The following is a 22,093-nucleotide window of genomic DNA, read 5'->3' on the forward strand; positions in this document are numbered from 1 at the left end:
ATGAAATAAATAATTCATTTAATTTGATTTTCGTAATCAATTTCATTAAAGATAAAATAATATGTTTCAATTTATTATTAAAAATATAACTTTTCAAAATTTTCAATTCATAATAAATTGTTTTTTCTTTTTGCTTTCAAAAAATTCTTAAATTTTTATTATTCATATTATATTTCATTATTCAATTCATATATATGAAATTGCAATTATATAAAATAACAAAATATTACGATAATTAAATGATATAGATTAAGCATTGAATATTATATTTATATTATGTTATATATGCGTATAAAACCTTAATTTTAATTTTTTTTTGCATTTTTTCTATTATTTAAATACTTATAAAAATATTTTTTTGATTTAAATATTTGTTATAAATATTAAAAAAATATTAATTTTACTAATTTTTGCAAAAATTTATTTTTCATAATTTATTCTTAAAATATTTTTGTTATAGTTATTTTTAATATTATTTTTTTTAATATAGAATCCTCATATACAAGAAATGCGACAAGCGAATATAATCACCAAAAAGGAAGGAAGAGTAGTGTAGGTAGTCTTATCGCTATAACGTATCCCGGTTATGATAGCGTAATATACTATTGTCTGTTTATTTTTGCTTTTTCTCTTTAGTATATCTTTTTCTCTATGACAGAATTATTTAAAATCTGATGATACTGCTTCATTTAAAATCATCTAGTAAATTTTATATTATTAATATTAAATTTAATAATAATTTTAAAAATTATTTTTGAGAGTTTTTGTGATTGTTTAAATTTTTTGAATATAATAATGTTTTTTTTAATGAAATTACTTTTTATCAATATATTTAGTTAAATATAATATCAAAATAATATTTATTTATTGCTGATTATAATTATACATATGTATATATATATGTATATATATATATATATGTATATATATATATATGTATATATATATGTATATATATATATGTATATATATATGTATATATATATGTATATATATATATATATGTATGTATATATATATATATATGTATATATATATATATATATATTAATTTCTATAAAGAAAAAAAACTTTATTTAAGAATTTTCGTTTATTTAGCAATTTTATAAAATGTAAAAAATAATTTTAGAAATACACAAAACATATATGATTGAATATAGCTATTCAATAGATTTACTAAGTAAATCTATATAAGCATTTGCTATCAAATCTTCGCTTTTTATGTCTAACTTAGACATTAAATCCTGAGCAATCTTCTCACCACTTTCTATGTCTTGATCATCATTTAAAATTACCTAAAATAATAATACTAACATATTATTTTTTATTTATTATTATATTATAATTTACGATACTACAAACCTCTAATTCCAAAAAATTTCCTAAACCTTCAACATCATCAATATGTACACGAGTTTGATCAATCATGTATAGTTTTCTAGTTTTTTTTACAATTCCTACAGAACCATTTGATTCATTTAAAATATTTGCAATACCACTACAAGCATTTTCATCCAAAGCTACTTTTTCATAATCACAAAGCTTTGGACCAAATACATTAGATCTTTTATAGTAAATTAATTCTCCTGAGCCATCCTATATATAAAAAAATATTTCTCTCATAGTATCTTATTAACAGTTGTTGAAATAATAATTATTTTTATAACAATTATTTTTCTATATTTTATTATAGTATTAAAGATGCTACTTTTAAATAATCTTATTATTCTATTCTAATTCTAATTTTATTATTATTTTCTTTTTAATAATGATGAGAGTATCTATTGTCTAATTGGTTATGGATGTCATAAAAAAAGGAAAAGAAATACATAGATATAGAAATTGAAACTATATTGCATATTTCTTTATTAAATAAATTTTTATATAATTAACATTTTTATTTGAAAGTAACATTATTTTATCTTAATAAATTTTATAACAATATACAGTTAAGCTAAACAACATTTATAAGAAAATATTTTTAACAATTGTCTATAAAATTAAAAGTATTTCTTACTTCAAATTTTCGTAATTTTAATCTTCCTTCTGCTACCTTGAAAAAAGTATCGTGTTGTTTCATGATGATACCATTGTCTTTAGTTAATTGCACAATTCGAGATATCTTAAGCTCTGGATTATCAATTTTTGCTTTTATTTCTATATTACGCATTGTTAACTTATATCTAATTTTTAATTAATTATAACTATTTTATAATTAATCATTCAATAACTTTTTTATAGCAATAAATTATGTTTTTATACCAATCACTCACGAATATTATTGTTTAATTGATTTTCTTATATTATTTTTACATACCACAGATAAAGTATAAGATAGATTTATTTCATTATTCAACATAAATCGACAACACATATTTTTATCATCTCCAATGAATTAATTCTTCTCTCTATAATTCCATAATAAATTATAGAGGGCGACAAAAAACACTTGATCGATATTTTAGAACATTTACCACAAAGTCCCGTCAGATGTCATGTGCAATCTATCCATATGGTTTACAGTTTATAATTTATATCATAGACTACATATAAAGAGTAAATCAATCAGTTTATGGACTTTCGAGAAACAAACTTAACTGCTATACCGACATTGATTTGAACCGTCTACTCACGAATGACGGTTATGAAGGAATAGTTATTAAAATATTAATAAAAACTAAATGAAATACAATATATATTTATAGTAAACAGTATTATTCGATAAAGAAATGATTATCATGCAAGTCTTATCGAGAGAACGAAATTATAATGATAAACACAAAAAATATTGATTAATAATACTGATAATAAATACTATTAGAATAAAATTAGAATACTATTAAAATTCCGTTTAATAGTTTCTTAAATAATAATATTCGCAATTTGATTTCTTTAACCTGCTACTATCTTTTTCAATAAATATTCACAAAAATGATAAATTATTATTAAATTCAAGAAATTCAAGAAAATTCAAGAAATTATTTTCAAAATAAAAATTTTAGTTTTTTTTTTAAATAATTAATTAATCTCAAAAAATATAAAAATTAAAAATTAATTAATTTTTCTTCTTAAAAACATAAATATAAGAAAATATGAGAAATATAAATATATTATTTAAACTATAATTCTATATAGTATTATTCACGATATTTGGGGAAGAGAAGGAAGAGGAGGAGTCAAATATAAAAGTTTCAAAAATTTATTGGTTTTCAAGATATTAATAAAAAGCTTTATATTAATATTTTATATTAATAAAAAGCAATATATTGAAAAATGCATATGTAGATATTGCTATGTAATATGTGATATTACTATGTTTTATTATACTAATTACTACAATATATTACTATATATTGAATGACTTTTATTCAAATATTATTAACATAACTGTGTTAGCTATTGTTAAATGTGACTGTAAATGTGGAATACAAAAATCTGATCATTCGTATAAAAATAAACGATATGCTAAGGAAAAATCCAAAGATCTTATAAAATATATAAAAATAGTATTAACAGATTATAAATAATAAAATGATTATAAATAATGAAAAAAAATACATCGAAGAAAATTAAAAGGAAAATTAGACTTATTTATATACATATAAAAGAAATCCTATAGTAGCAATTTTTTTTTCAAATATCTTGAAAATTAAAATTGAACGATGGTAATACAAGGTAATATAAAATAATGGTAAAATAAAAAAAAAATTTATTTAAAATGTTGATTTTTGCAATATATCCAAAAATCATTAAAATTATTGAGGATTTTTCTATTTCGAATAATTATTATCAACAATAATTATTATTAAAAAATTCAAGAAATTTCACTAATATAAATTTCTCTTTCTGCTTCTCATTAAATTTTAGATAATTTCAGACAATTGATTATTTCATTTTTATTGTTTTAAAATATGTATCATTTATTTGATTCACTATGGTATTTATAATTTCCACGGAAATGAACACCCGCTAATTCTGTATTCTGTTAATAATAATAGAAAAATGGTAATAGAACATTAAATTTCATAACACATAAAAATTTAGATGAAAATATACGATTGATCTACTTCTATATTTAATTAACATCTATATATTGTATCGATTCTATAGTTTTCTATTTTATCGATACAGAACAAATGGAATATGACAATACCGATAGATTTCAGATATTCCACTTGCTCATGTCCTCCTGTTTATAACGAGATATACTGAGACTGATGAAAATGCTTTTGACACAACATAATTACTGAAAGACAAGAATGTCGAAGAATAATTCAATGAAGAAGTAGAAAGAAGGCAAAATTAGAAATCAATGAATTTCTTTCATTCGTCTTTTATTTAGAATCATTTTTGAATGTTAAAAGATTTCTAATCAATTCCATTCTTTTTTAAAGAATTCGCATCTTATAAAATTTACTCAGATACCCATGTTATCTAGAAAATACTTCTATTTAGATTAAAAATTTCTCGGTCATATCTATCAGATATATACATATTAATCAAATAATTTATTAGAAAAACTACCGATTTACCTGAAAATTGGAAACTATTGTATCAGGCAGTCAGAAGAAGATTCAAAGTGCTATACTAATAACAATAATCCTTTTGATTCCCACAGGATCTCCTGTGGAGGTGGAATATTCTCGATGAGTAAAGTGACGCTGAATTGCGCGCCTATTTCACAGGATAACAAGCTTGACGGAGGTTCTTTCTAAATAACTCTTGGCTCATGTTGCACAATCAAATCATTGAATTTTACAAATAACAAACGTTTAATTTTAAAAATAAATCATTTAATCAATTGAAATGGTACGTACAAAAGTATGTGTAATAAAATATATATATAGTGTACATTTTAGATTTTTATTTTTGATTATTAACTAAAACTAAATATGAAGAGGACTATAAATATAATATAATATATATATAAATATTAACAAATTCTTCTTTGTTATTTTAATAAGATTTCAAATAAAATATTTTTATAATTTATGTAAAAAAATATATTAATAATTTTTCTTTTATGAAAAGTAGTTTTTAATTATTTTATATTTATTATTATTAGATATTTTATTCATTAGATTTTAATTCATATTATTAGACTTTTTGTTTATTCGCTATCGTTAAACATTGCAATTTAAACATTCAATTTTTTTATTATTAATAAATATTAGTCATTGTTAATAAATATTAATAATAGATAAATTTAAAAAATTAAAATAAATTAATAAATTACTAAAATTACTAATTCATATAATAAATTATATGATATATACTTTTGGATTATAAAATCATGTTACATTATTAATTGATTTTAGATTTAATAGAATTAATAATTAATAATTCAGATTTAATAATTAATAAAAATATTAATATTTTTTATAGAAACAATGATAAAGTCATAGTCAAAAATGTTTTATAAATATTTTATTTTTTGTTTCAATTCTTCTAGTAATTAAGTACAACAAATTTAAATAGAAATATATTTATATATTAATATAATATAATAATAATTATCTAAAATTTTTTAAAATATTTTTAAAATAATTATTTGATATGTAACATATTGAATATAAAAATTAAGATAAAGATATTAAAATAATATTATATTCAATAATTTAGATATATAAAGATTTATTTTGAATATTTTAAAGATATAGATATAAAATATTATTAAATAACTTTTTTATTTATTTATTTATTCGTATTTTTTAATAATAAATCATTTTTAAACTCTTATAAGAAAGAACATTCGAATTAATCAATACTTTAAATTGAAATGAAAAATCACTTTATAAACATTTCAGTTAATATCCGATTAGCTAACTATAAATACTTTCTTGATACATATATATTTATACTATTCCATTAAAATTCAGCTCCAAATACTAATGATTAAATACGATTAAAATTAATATGTTAATCTTTTCTATAATTGTATTATAGTTATTATTTTTTTGTTTTTTTATTATTGTGAATCGATTTTTGTGGATAATTGCTTTAAGATAAATAAAGATTTGCATATTTATATAATCTGTGTTTCAAGAAAATGAAATGAATTCTCGTGAGGACGTCTTTGAGGGAAGAAAAGGAATAGGCGGTAACTTATCAGGAATTTAGGCTCACCGAAGGTATCCTAAGGGAACTGAGTAGTAAAGCGCATGCTTCATAGACAGTAAGGGTTGTTACCCCTGAATAAAGACAGCATGCCAGATTGTGTAGAGATGTTTCGTGATATAGATCACAGGAGAATATACAATACGATATACTTTCTAATTCAAAAATCATATGATATTATCATGTACAATATATTGGAAACATTACGTATCGTATACAAAATAAATTAATTGATGAGTTGTACTATTATAATCATGAATTGATTATCACATCATTTTTTCTTCTAAATTCTTTGTATAGTTGAATCTCTGCTCGAAAAGAGCAAATTTATTTTTAACAGTTTTTAAATTATTACTAAAACATAATATAAAAAACGATAAAAAACGAACAATTGATAATATATTGATTTTGGATTGTTTTATACATTATATATATTAAAGATGCAAATTATGTTTTGTGCAAAAATATAAACTCAGATTTCTCTTTTTTATATCTAATAGAAAACAATATATTTGATTAATAAAACAACAATAAATTAATAAATTACATATGTTTTAATATATATTATTGATTAAAATTTTTTTAAATTTTTTTATAATTACAAATTGAAAACAGTTTTAAATTTGAAAATTTATCAAGATTTAAATTAGATTAAAACTTATCAATTCAATAATTATTAATTACTATTTACAATAATTATTAATTATTACAATTTTTTATTTAAAGTTGTTATATTTTCTTTATTCTAAAATAAATTGTTATAAATATGTATATATATATATGTATATATATATACATATATATATATTATATGTATATATATATGTATATATATATGTATATATATATACATATATATATATTATATGTATATATATATGTATATATATATATGTATATATATATACATATATATATATTATATGTATATATAATGTTCCTCATTTATTGTAAACTCTTTAATTGAAATACAGATTTATTTTTGGTAATTTTTTAATTATTATATATATAATATATATATGATCATATTTAATTAAAACTTTTAGTATTAAATAAATTTATTTTTTTTATAAAAAAAGAAAATTTTTGAATCAAAATATGTTAAAAGTATATAAGATTTTATTTTTTTTTATTTTTTTCAAATACATTATATATATATATATATATATATATACATATATATGAGGTTTTGATGATAATATTATTTTATTCTCGATATAACGATAAAATCTTTGAAGAATAAGATAAAAATAATAATAATATAAAGAATAATTAAAAGAAAAAAAAATTTATTTTAATAATAACAATCAAAAAAAGATTATTCATAAAATAATTGTATATCTTGCGAAAAAGAAAAAAATATAATAATTTTTATTTGAAAAGAGATAGAAAAAAGATTTAAAAAATGCGAAAAAGATATCAAAATGCAAGAATATAATGATCGAGACTGTAATTGATATTTGTTTATTGATAAAATAATTAAAAAATAACCAAAAAAATTATTTATAATGATTATTATAAATTAATATTAATAAATAAAAAATAATGTAAAAGAATTAATGATAAAAATTAATATGTTATTAATATGATCGGAAATAAAATTCTTTTATATTTAGAGTTATAATAAAACAATAAAAGTTATATTGAAGTTAGATTAAAAAGATTAAAAAACTTATCAACAATTATACAATTTATGGATGATAAAATTATTATAAACACTTCGAAATTAATAATTATTTAAAATTTGTCAAAAAGAAATTTTTATTATATGTAATTATTAAAACTTATTATAACAAACTTACTAAACTATTATAAAATTTACTAAAACTTACTATAACAAACTTAGCTAGAGATTCCTGAAATAATTAATTCTTTTGAAAAAAATGAAAAATATGAAAAATTCTAGAAATCAAAATAAACATAGAAATTAATATATAAAAATAATCATTAAAACTTATTTTTTAAATCACAAGTAATTAAATTTTGCATTATAAATAAAGCGAAAACTTATTTTTTAAATTACAAGTAATTAAATTTTGTATTATAAATAAAGTGAAATGAATATCAAAATATTTGATAATAAGTAACAAAGAATTAAAGAATGTATATATATATGTAAGTAAATAAGTATATAAATACTAATCCGAGAGAGTTTTGAAAAAACAAATGCATATATTACATATATAGATGGGGCTTTAGACTTGTTTAAACTCTTCTGCTTTCGTCGCACTAGGATCTTCTTCAGTGATAGTCGAGCTTGGAATCTATCTTTTCAGTGACTCAACAGTATACGTTCGATATATAAAATCGCTTTATACTTCTCGCAAAATAATAAACTGTCGTCGTTTATGACAGCGCATTTACTCGCTTACTGTTCTTTCATCAAAAATAGTCGCTTACTGGTTCATTTATAATTGCTATTAACTCTCTCTCACGCCATTTCACTGTTTTTCACCTCAGCTGTTGAAGTGGTACACTCTGCTTAGCGAGCCGTCAGTTACATAACAATAATAATGCTGTCAGAATGAACAATACATGCACGCGCTGTTCCACTTATATATCAACGACAATTTTGGAACATTGAGTTGCTGTTTGTCGTTTTTATTGTGATTACTCATTGAAAAATAAAAAAACGTGCATCTATTTGAAAACGAAATCATACTAGACAATTATTTTCTTTTGGAAAGAGATTGTGATGATAGTATTAGTAATAATAAGTAATAATAATAATAATAATAAGTAATAATAATAATAATAATAATAATAATAATAATAATAAGTAATAATAATATAATAAGTAATAAGTAATAATAATAATAAGTAATAATAATAATCAAACAGAAATATAAAAAATTCGCGCAGTATTATCAAGCAGGAATTATGTTGGAGGAAAAATGATGAATAGTAATGATTGAGTCAATGTGAGTGGCGCGAATCAAAAGCTCAATATATATATGCGTTTCGAGATTCTTTATAGTGAATCACATCAATTTCTTGTATAAATAAAATAAAAATAAACGAGTAAAAGATTATAAAAGTATATTATATTATAATAACGCGCTCGAAGCGTCATTATTTTGTAGTAAATGAAGATTTATCGAAGTGAGAAAATCGATTTCTGTAACTTCGATTGCAAAAAATTTACAAAAAAAAAAAAAGAAAATGTTATGGTGACAATCTATTGAACCGAAACAATTGAAATCATATTATAAAAAATCGCGCAAAAAAAGAGAAAAGAAAGATATAAAAAAGATCTATCATTGAAAAAAAGCACGAGATATATATTCGAGAAAACTATGCAAAATGATGAATACATGAAATCATAATTAGATACCAAGCATGACGTCAAGCAAGAATCGTAGAACCATGTAAGAGAAATTGATATGTAGAATTTTGTAGTAAGTTTAACAATGAGAATTTAATTGATTATATTAATAACAAATTAATCATAGTATATAATAATATTAGTATTATAATAGCATTAGTATTGATAAGAATTATATAGTGATTTCAGTATCAGTGTTAATAAAGAGTGGAGAGCTAAAAGAAGATCCATGTGGAATTTTTATGACTTATCATTCTACATAGTCAATTATATTTTCTATGCATATATTATGTGAGCAATGACTAATTATTTGCCGTTAAGTGTATTAGTGAAAGATATCGTCAGACTTATTTGCGTTAGTATTATCTACGTCAGCACCGGTTGCTTAGGATTTACATAGCAAACAGATTGACGTGTTAATAAGTGTATAAAAGAGAAATCGCGATTTTGTGTTTTATCACATACTAGTTATATCACATATATTCGTTATATACATAGCGAGAAAAAGATAGAGCATATGTAAGTCTTTTTTTGTTACTTCTGTAAAAAAGAAAGAGAGAAGAGAATAGAACAAGATATGTAGATAATAAAGCAAATGTAATAAAGAACTTAAAATAGAAAGATGACTTCGATTTAAATTTCGCCTCAAGGAAATAAACAAATGAAGAGGAATCGAAGAGATTTTCTTTTTTTTTCAAGGAAATTATTGTGATATGTTTCTATAAGTCTGATAGTGTCATGCTTATGATTGTATAACGCAAAAAGAGGTAAGAAAAATAATATATATATATATACATATAGGATATTACTAAATATCAAATAGTTTTGAAAGATTCATTTTAAATATCATAAAAATGATAATGTTATACAAAAATATTAAATGAAATTTAACTATTGAATTATAAATAATTTAATTTTGTACTAGAAATAATTTTATGTAGACGAAGTATTATTATTAATCGATTACATATTTTAATTAAAAGATAAAACATTATACATATTTACATATTTTTTTACTTTTTATAAAATTTTTTTTATTAAAATCATTAAACATCATACCATCAATTTAAACGAATAGTTATGTAAGTCAAGAAATCAGTTGATGAACTATTCTTTCTTTCAATGATTCTCATTCTGAAGATATTGAATTGAAAACAAATGATATTCGAATTAAAATTCAATACATATCAATATTTCATTTTATCATATTTATTTATTAAAGACTAGTATATATTGTATATAATGTATATATTTTTTCATTTGATTAAAAGTACACAAAGTAAAATATTATGATATAATTGGCATAGATATAGCAAATCTTTTAATACTCTGATTAGTCTATATAATATATATATATATATATATATGTATATATGTATATGTATATGTATATGTATATGTATAATTACGATTATTCGTTCGATGTAAATTGATTTAATTGAACAAAAATAATTTATAAAAATAATAATCAGTGTTAATATTGTCAATTGTCTATGGCGGCTGAGAAAAAGTCTGATTTAACTAATAACTTTAGAAATATTATTTTAATGAATTTATTTTGTATTTATTATATACATTACTTTAAAATAATTTAATTGCTAATTTATGTATATATTTGTAAGAAATCTATTTGCATTGTATTAGTAATTATATTCATTAAGAATAATAAATATTATTATTGAATTGATACTTTTACTAAAATTTATATAAATATAGATAAATGTATATAATAGTAAATTTTTATTAATATTATAATAAAATAATGTCAAAATAAGATATAAAATATTCTTTAAAGGATCGAAATTATAATGATCAAAGTTACAACGGTACAGCCAATTAAATATGATGCTATATTATAATTTTGTAATTTTGTAATATAAATAAAAATAGAAAATATAGAAAGTGCAGCATAATATAAATATTTCGAATGTTAATATTCTAAAAAATTTTTGAGAAGAATTTTAGAATCTCCGAGATTTAACTTCTTTATATTAACTAATATTTATATCTTATCTTATACTAAATTGTTTTTGTTAATAACTTTTTAATGACTGCTAAATAAATTGTTGTAAATTGTATCACAACACTATTTACTATGATGACTTTAATAACATATTAAAAAATCATTGAAGACTTTAATGATATTTTGTATTTATCCAATTTTGCCATAAACTGTTCGCAATTGTTTTTTTTCAAAAAATCTATCATTGCTGGCGCAGCGATCGCAAATAGCAGTATGGACGCTGCATAAAAATTTCTGAATCTGAATACTGCATTTATATTGATTAGAATTGTTTTTGTTCACAAAGCTCATGAAAAAAAAACTAAAAAAGGCTTAATAAATTTCGATAGTTGTAAAAAAGTTTGCAAACATCTCTAACCAATATAGATATATCATAAAATGTATGAAGAATTTTATCTCTTATTGTTCTGTGAAAATAATTCGAATAAATAATTCGTAATTAAAAAATTGGTTGAATAACTTTATATATTATATAATTTTTATTTATATATCTTTATCTATCAAAGCATTTCTTTTCATATAAATAAAATAAGGAAATGATTACGTGTTAGAAAATAAATATATCATTATTTTTATCGCAATATGTTTTTTGCAAAATGATTCTAAAAAAAGCATTAAATTGACTTGTGTTTTGTCTAGTTTTGTTTTCCTCTTGAATTCACAAGATCGTCTGTCACTATATATAAATAGCATTCCAAAATTATCAGACATTTCATAGATTAGTATTGTAAACAAAAACGTGGCTAAAGATAAATCCCACTGATTACAATATCTCGATTCGCAAAGAAAACACATACTAATCAAAACAAAATTTTTTCCTTGTTTTTTGAATAATCATTCACATTATTAAATGCAATAATATCTATATAATTTATTAATATAAATATATTAATAATAAATAAATATAAATTAATATATAAAATATTTATTTATAAAAAATACTTATAATATATAAAATATTTCTTATCACGAATAACGATTTAACAATCAACCTAGTCAAAATTTTATTGCAATCTTATGGATATAAGTATAGAATAAAATTAAGCTTCATTCAGACTGGGAAATATCATTTTGATAGTATATCTAATGTTTTATATTATTTAAATGTTGACAGAAGATGTATAAAGTGCATTGTTTTCAGACAATATCTACATTTAAATTTTTAGCATATAATATTATATTTTTAGCATATAGTATATCTGAATAAGATTATTGTGAATTATAAAATATATCTGTTTTTCAATTTATAGAAAAAGAAACAAAAAACTATTAAACGATTGTGGAAATATGGATTTTTAGTCAAAACTTATCGGTATAAATCAAGATTTTTGATGTCTTATCATGTCTCAATGTCTTATCACTTGAAAAGAATTTTGCAAAAAGAAAAATGTAAAGATTTTCAAGAAATCATAAATTTACAATCTATGCTTTGTATTCACGAAGAATATGAAATTCTTTAAGAATTAAATATTCATATTTTATTATTATATTTATATATTTATATTATTATTTTATATATAATTATATTATTTTATTATTATTATCATATTTCTTCATTTCAAAGACATTAATGAAAAGAAAAAATAAAAAAAAAAATGAAAAAATAAAAATAATTTCTTATTTCATGATGCTCATGATCATAATGCTATCATGATAATATTTTGATTAAAATATTTGATTAAAATTTACTTTGTAATGTCAAATTTTTTAATTCTTTTGAATGTAATAATATACATTATAAAGAATTTTTTTTTTCAAATATTCAATTTAATAGAATTTTAATATTTCATAGCACATATGCGAAATTAAATCGACAATATACATATATACATATGTATATTTATATATATATATATATAAAAAATGTATATAAGAAAGTTAAAGACAAATTTTATGTAATAAATAAAAAAAAATAAAAAAGTCTTATAATAAATATGAATTTAAAAATTTTAGAGTTATTTTTCTTAGTAGAACATATTTCTATAGTATATATTTAATATATATATTAGTATTAGTATTAGTTTATTTATTCATTTATTTTAATACTTCGGTATGTTTTTTTCATAAAAGCATGTTAAATCCAATGGATTTTTATTTGTAGGAATTTAAAAATTCTTGGCCAAAAAATTAAAATCATTCGCGATTCTTAATATTTTTCTTATGTGTTTTTAGTATATTTAATAATTTTTATTAACTATTAAAATTTTATTAATTACTAAAAAATATAGCCAGAAATAGAATGTGGTGATATAACAAAGACAGAACAGTTTATTTTCGTCTTTAATTATGTAACATAATAAATAAATTTCAATATTTTATATTAACTTTTATCTTTTTGTTTATAGAATTATCTCTTTAAATATCTCATGAATATATTAATAATATATCTAATATAATAATATATCTAAATTTATATACATTTTCTTCTTTTTTAAATATATGTATTTAATCTATCATTTAATCTATTCTATCGTATTTTTGCCATTATTGCCATTTTTATTTCTCGAGTGAAATCTAGTATCTTTCCATCATTTTCTTTACTTTTTTTTTATCTTTAAAAATTTTAACAAAACATTCAAAGTATTTAAAGAAAAATCAACGATTTTATTCGTTTCTCGTAATATTTTTAATTTAATTCTAAATTTTTCAATCATTAATTTTTGTATCGTTAATTATTTCTAGAAATTACATACACTGTGGCGATGACAGATCCACAATTGACAAATAACAACAACAACAATAATAACAACAACAATAACGATGGCGAACAAAATTACTTGCATAAAAAATTTAAAAAAATCGCAACGACCGAGCTTATATTGACAATAGAACCGAAGAAGAACATCAATATCAACACCTCAGAGCCAACGAAAGAAAAGATTCGAAAAAGGACTTCAGAGAATCGTCAAAAGACTCGATCGAGATCTCCCTGGAAAAAGAATCAACAATCGAGGAAAAACGGTTATGTATGCCCTTATTGCAGATTATCGTGTGCAAAACCAAGTGTTCTACAAAAACACATCAGAGTTCATACAAATGAGAGACTGTACCTTTGTATGCCTTACGGATTCGTGTTCAAGACTAAGTCGAATTTCTACAAACATTGCAGATCTCGCACTCAAAATAGAAGATGATAACGCTAGCAAGGTACATGAATTCTGATTAATTCACTGGTTTTTATGATTTTAATAATAATATCTCTTTTATATATAAATAAATATTAAATCATCCTATACGATGCAGAATTTTTAAACGAGAGAGATGAATAGAAAAGAAAATTATATAGAACAAATAAATCTTTGATACTTAAACGAAATGAAACTTAATATATTTAAAAAATATTATTCAATCTATCGTCTTTTCAAGAAAGATAAATAAATAGACGTTTATAAATAATAGAATAAAAATAATTGTGGAATATTCGTATCTTTAAAGAATCGATTATAAAAATCATTATAAAAATATGAGATGATAATAACACAACAAAAATATTTTAAATTATCAATATTGTCAATATTTTAAATATATTATACTTCATCTATTATTTTGATATATGTTTATTTATTTAAATCTTTTTATACTTATATATACAATTTATAAAATTTCTCTAATTTAAGAAAGATTTAGATAAAATTCATCTCGTAATATTATATATGTATATCATACATTTATAGTATTATATTATTAATAAAAAATATTATAAAATCATCTGTTAGATTTTTTAATATAATTTATATTTTAATGTTAATATAATTATTTATAATTTAGTTATTTATAATTTTATTTTATTTATTTTATTTTATTTTATTTTATTTATTAATTTTATTTATTTTAGTTATTTATAATTTTAATATAATTTTGTGGTATTGTAATAAATAGCAAAATATATCATTTTTATAGAATGAATGTTTATCCAATTGTTTTATATCATAAATTATATTATAATTTGATAAATAATATCAAAATGAAATTGAATATGAAATATATTTTAAAACATTAATATTCATATCTATATTGCATTATATTTAATGTTTATTCTATGTTAATATATTATTAATGTTTATAAATTATTATGTTAAAATACATTATTAACTCATTTAAATTTTGTATAATAAAATAGTCAATATATTAAAAATAGAAAATGATAATAAATAATAATTAAAAAAATAATATTTGTTATCGTACTTCATTTATTTAATGATTTATTTATATAATGATGAAATACTTTGAATCACTTTTATTTGAATCTACATAATATATTGCAAATCATTTTGAATAATTCAAAAATATAAAATTCTTCAATATCTTCAAACGTACAATGGAAATTTTGATAATTTTTATAAATTTTAAAAATTTTGAATGTTTTGATAATATTTCTCATATAATGAAACATAGGAAAAAAATAATAAATAAATAAGAAAATAATGAAATAATAAAAAAGATATATATAAATACTATAAAGATATATATAAATTTATATCATCAATTTATTTTTTTATCATATCAATACTTCTTTCCTTTTATTCGCTATCTTTTTTTATGTTTGACTTAATTCTATTATATATACTATGTATAATATATGTATGTATATATATCATGAGAAATGATCAAATCCTTTAAAATTATCAAAACCTTCAAAAGTTTCAAAGCTTTAAAGCTAATTACATTTGAAATAATTCAAATCTTAGTTTTTGAAAATTTCAAATGTTTCGAAATTGAAATTCGAATATTCATATCTATCTTTATTATCATATCCAATATATTTATATAGTATTACACCAGAATATACAATACTATACATTTGTACAGTATATTACAATAAATATAAATATACAATATTAATTCATATTTCATATTATTAAAATTTTTATTTTTTAAAAAATATTTGTTGATAGAATTTTCTGTATAGACAAATGCATATTCAATCATTTTTACAGATATTGGAGGATTCAGACATAAATTTGTCCGACAGCATGAGCAATGATATCAGCACAATATCATCCCATTTATCTTCTACAATGACAAACTTAAAAATTATTATATATACTAAAGCTGGAAAAATTTACAAGCCAAAATTTCACACAGCATTACAATATGCCAATAATAATATTGAAACATCTTTCCTCTCCTTCACTTCTACGAATAATTTTTCTTCGATGACAGTTATTGTTGTGCCAAAATCAAATCCGGAGTATCAAATACAAAAACATATTAATAAAATTATCACGGACAATCATATAATCATCGATACAATGGATCCACGATTACACAAATTGATCCAAAGACAACAAAGTCTCGTGGAAACGAAGCAAATCATCGATCAACCGTTGAATCTCTCTTCTACGAAAAAATCTTTGAGGAAACGATGTTATAGCGGGAGCTTCGTTCAACAATGCAAAGTTTGTCCTAACGAATCAAAACATGGTTCTATAATCAAAAATCTTTTATTGAAAAATCAAAATTCGTGTCAGAAAAGTAAAGTTAAGAATAAAAATTGTTATTGTTCCTCTTTTGACGTATCGCATTCGAGCATCGATGTTCTCGATATCCATCGTAAATATTATCGGAATAGTAGAAGAAAATATCAATTGGAAATCAAGAAAGGAGAATCCGATTTAAATTCAAAGTCTTCCTATTATTACACCAATTCACAATCTCTCTCTTCTTCTGATTCTCTTCTATGCAATACACGATTAATTGACACGTATATATCGCCTGTGAAGAAACATAGATCAGAATTCGTACCGAGTACGTTACAATCTTTCGAGGAATTGTATATAAATTCGTTACAAATGTTCGGCGAAGAAGTTAAAATATTGAATAATACTGGTGAAAATAAGACAATGAGAATCGAAACACAATCAATAAATTCTCAAACAGATGAAGAGATCGTGAGCAATAAATTCATTACTTCTGAGACTGCTTCGATAGTTGTCAGATCAGATTTCCATTCAGGTGGCACTATGATATACAAATTTCACCAATTTTCACTTCGAGTTCCTTCATATCTTTGTCAAATGTGCCGAAAATATTGACTCCTATCATACCAATTATCTCAACTTCGAATATATCAAATACAATAAAATCTATAAATTTAACAAAAACAAAAAAGTCTAAAACAAAGTTGATGAAAAACAGCGACGTCGTCTAAAGAAAAGACCAAGCCAAATAAGTTTTTGAGATCCATTTCAATATCGTTGAAACCCGGCATGTTCATAACCAAGAAACATCGGAGAATCATTCCTACGGCAAACATGCTTCCGCTTATAAATCCGGAAACTCCACGATCGAAAAAATCTTATGGACAGTTTTATCTGAACGGACATGCTTATACATATCTTGGCCTGAAATGTTTAACTAAGGTATTCTATTGCACTCTGAACAAACCGCAGCCAATGTATATCACGCAACAACACGGTTTATCCATATACTCGAATTGGAAAATATGTAAAGAAGCGCCACCAGACGTTGACATGATGCATTATAATTCGAGGCATAGATTGATTAATTATACGATTGCGTGGAAAAAACAAGAGGATATTCTAACACATTCCTCGCACAGATCTATTACACCAATTAGTTCGAACAATGGTTTGAATAACGATACGCATGAAAAACCAAGAAGAGTCAAGAAAAATGAGAGCTTGAGAAAAATTTGGAATGAAGTTTATAAATATGTTAAAGAAAAAGATAAAGAAATATTATCATTTTTGTCTATTATGTTTTTTCTATAGAAAAAAATACTTAGAATTTTTCTTTTAAACAAGATATTATAAATTCTCATGATTAAATTTCTCTTGATGAGTATTTGTTTATTGCATAAGAGATCCAGCCACTAAATCACAAACAAAGTTCTTGCAATCATTAAATGCGTTTGCATCTAATTACGTCAAGTCATATTTAGGATTTTATTTAATAAATTGTTTAAAATAAATTATTAAAACATTAATCTTATAACAATTTAGATTGTTATTCTATTTTTTATATATAAATTATATGATAAAAATCATCAATAATATTTATCGTATAAAATAAAGGATAAAAATCAAAATTAAATATATTTAAAATTAAGTAAAAATATTCAATTTTAATCAAAATTATTAATTATAACTTGATGATATCAATATTCATGGTTTTTTAATATTCATATTGCAATTCTTATTTTATATTTTAATAAAAAATTAAAAAAAATTAGCCGGATTATTATAAATATATTATTAATATAAATATAATATCATTATTATAGAAAAAAGAAAGGAAATGGATATCTATTTTATTGATTTTATTAATAATTTTAAAAATTATTATTTTTTGTATTTAAGATATAACTTTTTTTGAAAATATAATTTTTTAATAATAAAATTGGAATTTTATAATTTTTTACTTTTCATTTCAATAATTAAAAGATATTAATTAATTTTAATTATTATAAACAGAAAATAAAAAAAAACAATAAGAAATTCAACTTTGCATATTTTAAATCATATTTAACAAAATTTTGTTATAATTAATATATTTCTAAAGCTTGAGAAAAATATGTTAAAATCTTTATCAATACATTTGATTTTTTAATTTTTATTTTAATTTTATATTGAAATCTTTCTTAAAATACTAAAAGTTTTCATATTTATAGAAAAAAATATGTAAAATAATATAAAAGAAACCATTGTTTTAATTTTTTTCTTCAAATTGAATATTGAAAAAAAAAAATAAATTCATTTCTATATATAAAAATTAAAAAATCAAAAAATATATTGATTTTCTTAGATTTTTATTGAATTATTTATACTTGGATACTTTGTGTAAAAATATAATTTTCTTTTACTTTTACGATATCATGTTGATTTTTCTCTAAAATATTTCTATATTAAAAAAAGAAAAAAAAATTTCATTCATTTTCGAAAATTTTATAAAATGAAATTATGTACATATGTACAATTTAACTTTAACACAATTTATATTTTAATATATGTATTTATCTAATATACATGTTTTTATAGTTAACAAGACGGTACATCAATTTGTAATATTTAGAAATAATAAGACAATAAAAAAGTAATACTCTGTTTTAAATACATACACACATATATATGAATACCTCATTTATTAAACACAATATAAATATAATAATATAATATAATATAATAATATAAATACAAATATAAATATAATAATTATACATTAAAAATGTATAATGTTCATATATATAATCATATATAATTATAATTAATTATAATTAATCAATTATAATTAAAAAATAAAGCCGAAAATACAATCACTTTATTCTTGAATTTTGCATTGAAAAATTAACTTTTAAAATTTTATTAATTAGAATTTATTAATTTAAGATTTAAATTAATTTTTAAAATAAAGATTCATTTATATATATATTTTAAAAATTACTTAAAATAAAAAAAATTACTTACATAGTTCGATTATATAATTGCACTTATTGTCGAAATTGATTTAATGATAACTCATTCTTCTATTAATAGTATAATGAAATGATGATAAAAAAATCAACTACAACAATTTTTTGTTGTAAAGAAAGTTTTATTTCTAAAAAAAAAATTGCTTTCAAAAATTTTATAGAAACATTTCATTTTGTAAAATTTTCGACAAAAGAAAACCATTTTTATTTTTTTTTTTTTGTATAAAAGTATTTTCATAAAAATATACAATATGAAAATATAAAATAAAAATAATGATTTTATCTTTTAAATCCAAATTAATTAATAATACTATAATTTTTTAATTGAATAATTAAAAAAAAAAATAATTTAAAAAAATTGAATAATTTATTTTTAAGAATTAATTGTTTCTAATTATTATAACTGTTTTATTTTATTATACATTATTTTTATACATACTTTTTACATATAATATACATATTTTTAATATAAATATGAAAAATATTTTATATAAAGTAATTTAATATAAAGTAGTAAAATATATGAGAAAGTATATAAAAATTAAAAATTTTATATGTAATTTTAAAATATTGCTATTAATTAATTGCACAAAGATATTCCAATTCATTCACAATTTCTTTGATATCTTTAATAATAATATTTATATAATTTAAAAAAAATATGAAAAAACTGAATTTACTGAATATAAGTACAGTGTAACTAACATTCATTACTTCGAGAAACTACTTAAATATGAATGAATATGAAAAAAATTACTTTATTTCTTTTCGAACTAAACGTCATTTGACTAAACATGAAAAATGTTTCTCACCATAATAAGGTAATTATTTTTTCATCTGAATACTAATTTCTTTTTTTTATATTAATAAACAGTTTAATAATCTTATTTATTATTATTAATTCTTTACACTAATATCCTTAAAAAATGATTCTATCATCTATTAATTAGTTCATATAAAAATTCGAATGAATATTCAAAATTAAAAAATTGTAATAAATATATTTTTCTATTATTTATAGACATAAGGATTTTATAAAGAATTTTTAGAAATTATAAGACTTTTTTAAAAAAATTATTAGAAATTTTATTATTGATATATTTTATATAATTATATAAAATTATATATATATATAATTATATATTTTTTATAATTATTACCCATATTTTAAAATATTTTTCCTGTGAAATCACAACTCATATTTTATTTTAAAAAATATTTTTTATAATATTAATATTAAAAAATTAAAATAAATAATAATAGTAATAAATTTAAATAATAATAATAAAATTTTTCTTAATATAAAATGTGAGATTTATTTTCATATAAGTTTTAAAAGCTTTTATTATTCTTTTAATAATAAAATTTAAAAAATTTTTCAAATGCAAAGAAGTAATGAACAATAACATAAAAATGAACAAAATCAGATTCTCATTTTAATTTTTATTATATAACTTTCATTAATTTTATTTTAAATTTTTATTTTAATTTATTAGATTATATTGTTCTGTTATAGAATAATATGACTTCTACATTTGGAGTTGCAACCACCAGCAACTAAGCCATTCAAATGTATTGATTATAAAATAATGCATAGTCACTTAGTATTTTTGTAACAAAATGCATATTATGAAATTAGAATGTTTAGGAAAACTACTGTTTGGATTTTATACTAAAATAGAAAAATATGGCATCAATCTGGATAATATTGATATTACTGACTGTGATAATAATCTTATTAATCTTCAGGTAAGCAATACATTCAAAAATTTTCTCAGACTTCACAATATTTAAAATATATAGATATATATTCTATTAAATGATAAGATATTAATCAAAACTTGTTTGTATTTCATTAAAAAATTCTTTTGTAGAATAAACAATCTTTATATATATAATAAATGTTGTATAACAAATTTAAACTTAAAAAAAAAAAATATGTAAAGATAATGAATGAGATTAAATTTTATAGATAAATTATTTTAATTATTATGTAAAATATATATATATATATATTGCTAATATAAATCAAAATTTAAAATTATCATTAATTTTTTTTAACAGATGGTGGCAGAAAAATTTTTTGAAAAAGATATTAAAAGAAGTCAATGAAATTTTGAAATTCCAAATCAAATGATAAAAAATCAGCAGAAGATGTAATATAGAAAAAAGCAGATATTCTAATTCATTTATATAA

General features: G+C 19.6%; 1 protein-coding gene and 2 long non-coding RNA genes across 3 annotated transcripts; 2 read left to right on the plus strand and 1 right to left on the minus strand.

Annotated features, from left to right (window-relative positions):
- Positions 1 to 1,072: 1,072 nt before the first annotated feature.
- On the minus strand, positions 1,073 to 2,365 carry LOC727631. Its single transcript, XR_001706384.2, has 3 exons — positions 2,018 to 2,365; positions 1,363 to 1,596; positions 1,073 to 1,295 (listed from the first exon to the last, which is right to left on the minus strand). It is a non-coding gene; the product is annotated as an uncharacterized LOC727631 (long non-coding RNA).
- Positions 2,366 to 8,905: 6,540 nt separating this feature from the next.
- LOC113219198 lies at positions 8,906 to 10,209 on the plus strand. The gene is made up of 2 exons (XR_003305962.1): positions 8,906 to 9,515; positions 9,623 to 10,209. It is a non-coding gene; the product is annotated as an uncharacterized LOC113219198 (long non-coding RNA).
- Positions 10,210 to 12,582: 2,373 nt separating this feature from the next.
- LOC107964024 (hybrid signal transduction histidine kinase L-like) lies at positions 12,583 to 21,639 on the plus strand. Its single transcript, XM_016917195.2, is given in 9 exon segments — positions 12,583 to 12,658; positions 14,148 to 14,330; positions 14,333 to 14,405; positions 14,407 to 14,580; positions 14,582 to 14,612; positions 16,403 to 17,438; positions 17,441 to 17,593; positions 17,595 to 18,155; positions 21,413 to 21,639. Coding segments are annotated over 9 exon segments (2,292 nt in total). The 3' UTR covers positions 21,418 to 21,639.
- Positions 21,640 to 22,093: the final 454 nt, after the last annotated feature.

The sequence above is a fragment of the Apis mellifera genome, linkage group LG13, assembly GCF_003254395.2.
Source record: "Apis mellifera strain DH4 linkage group LG13, Amel_HAv3.1, whole genome shotgun sequence".
Taxonomy (NCBI): domain Eukaryota; kingdom Metazoa; phylum Arthropoda; class Insecta; order Hymenoptera; family Apidae; genus Apis; species Apis mellifera.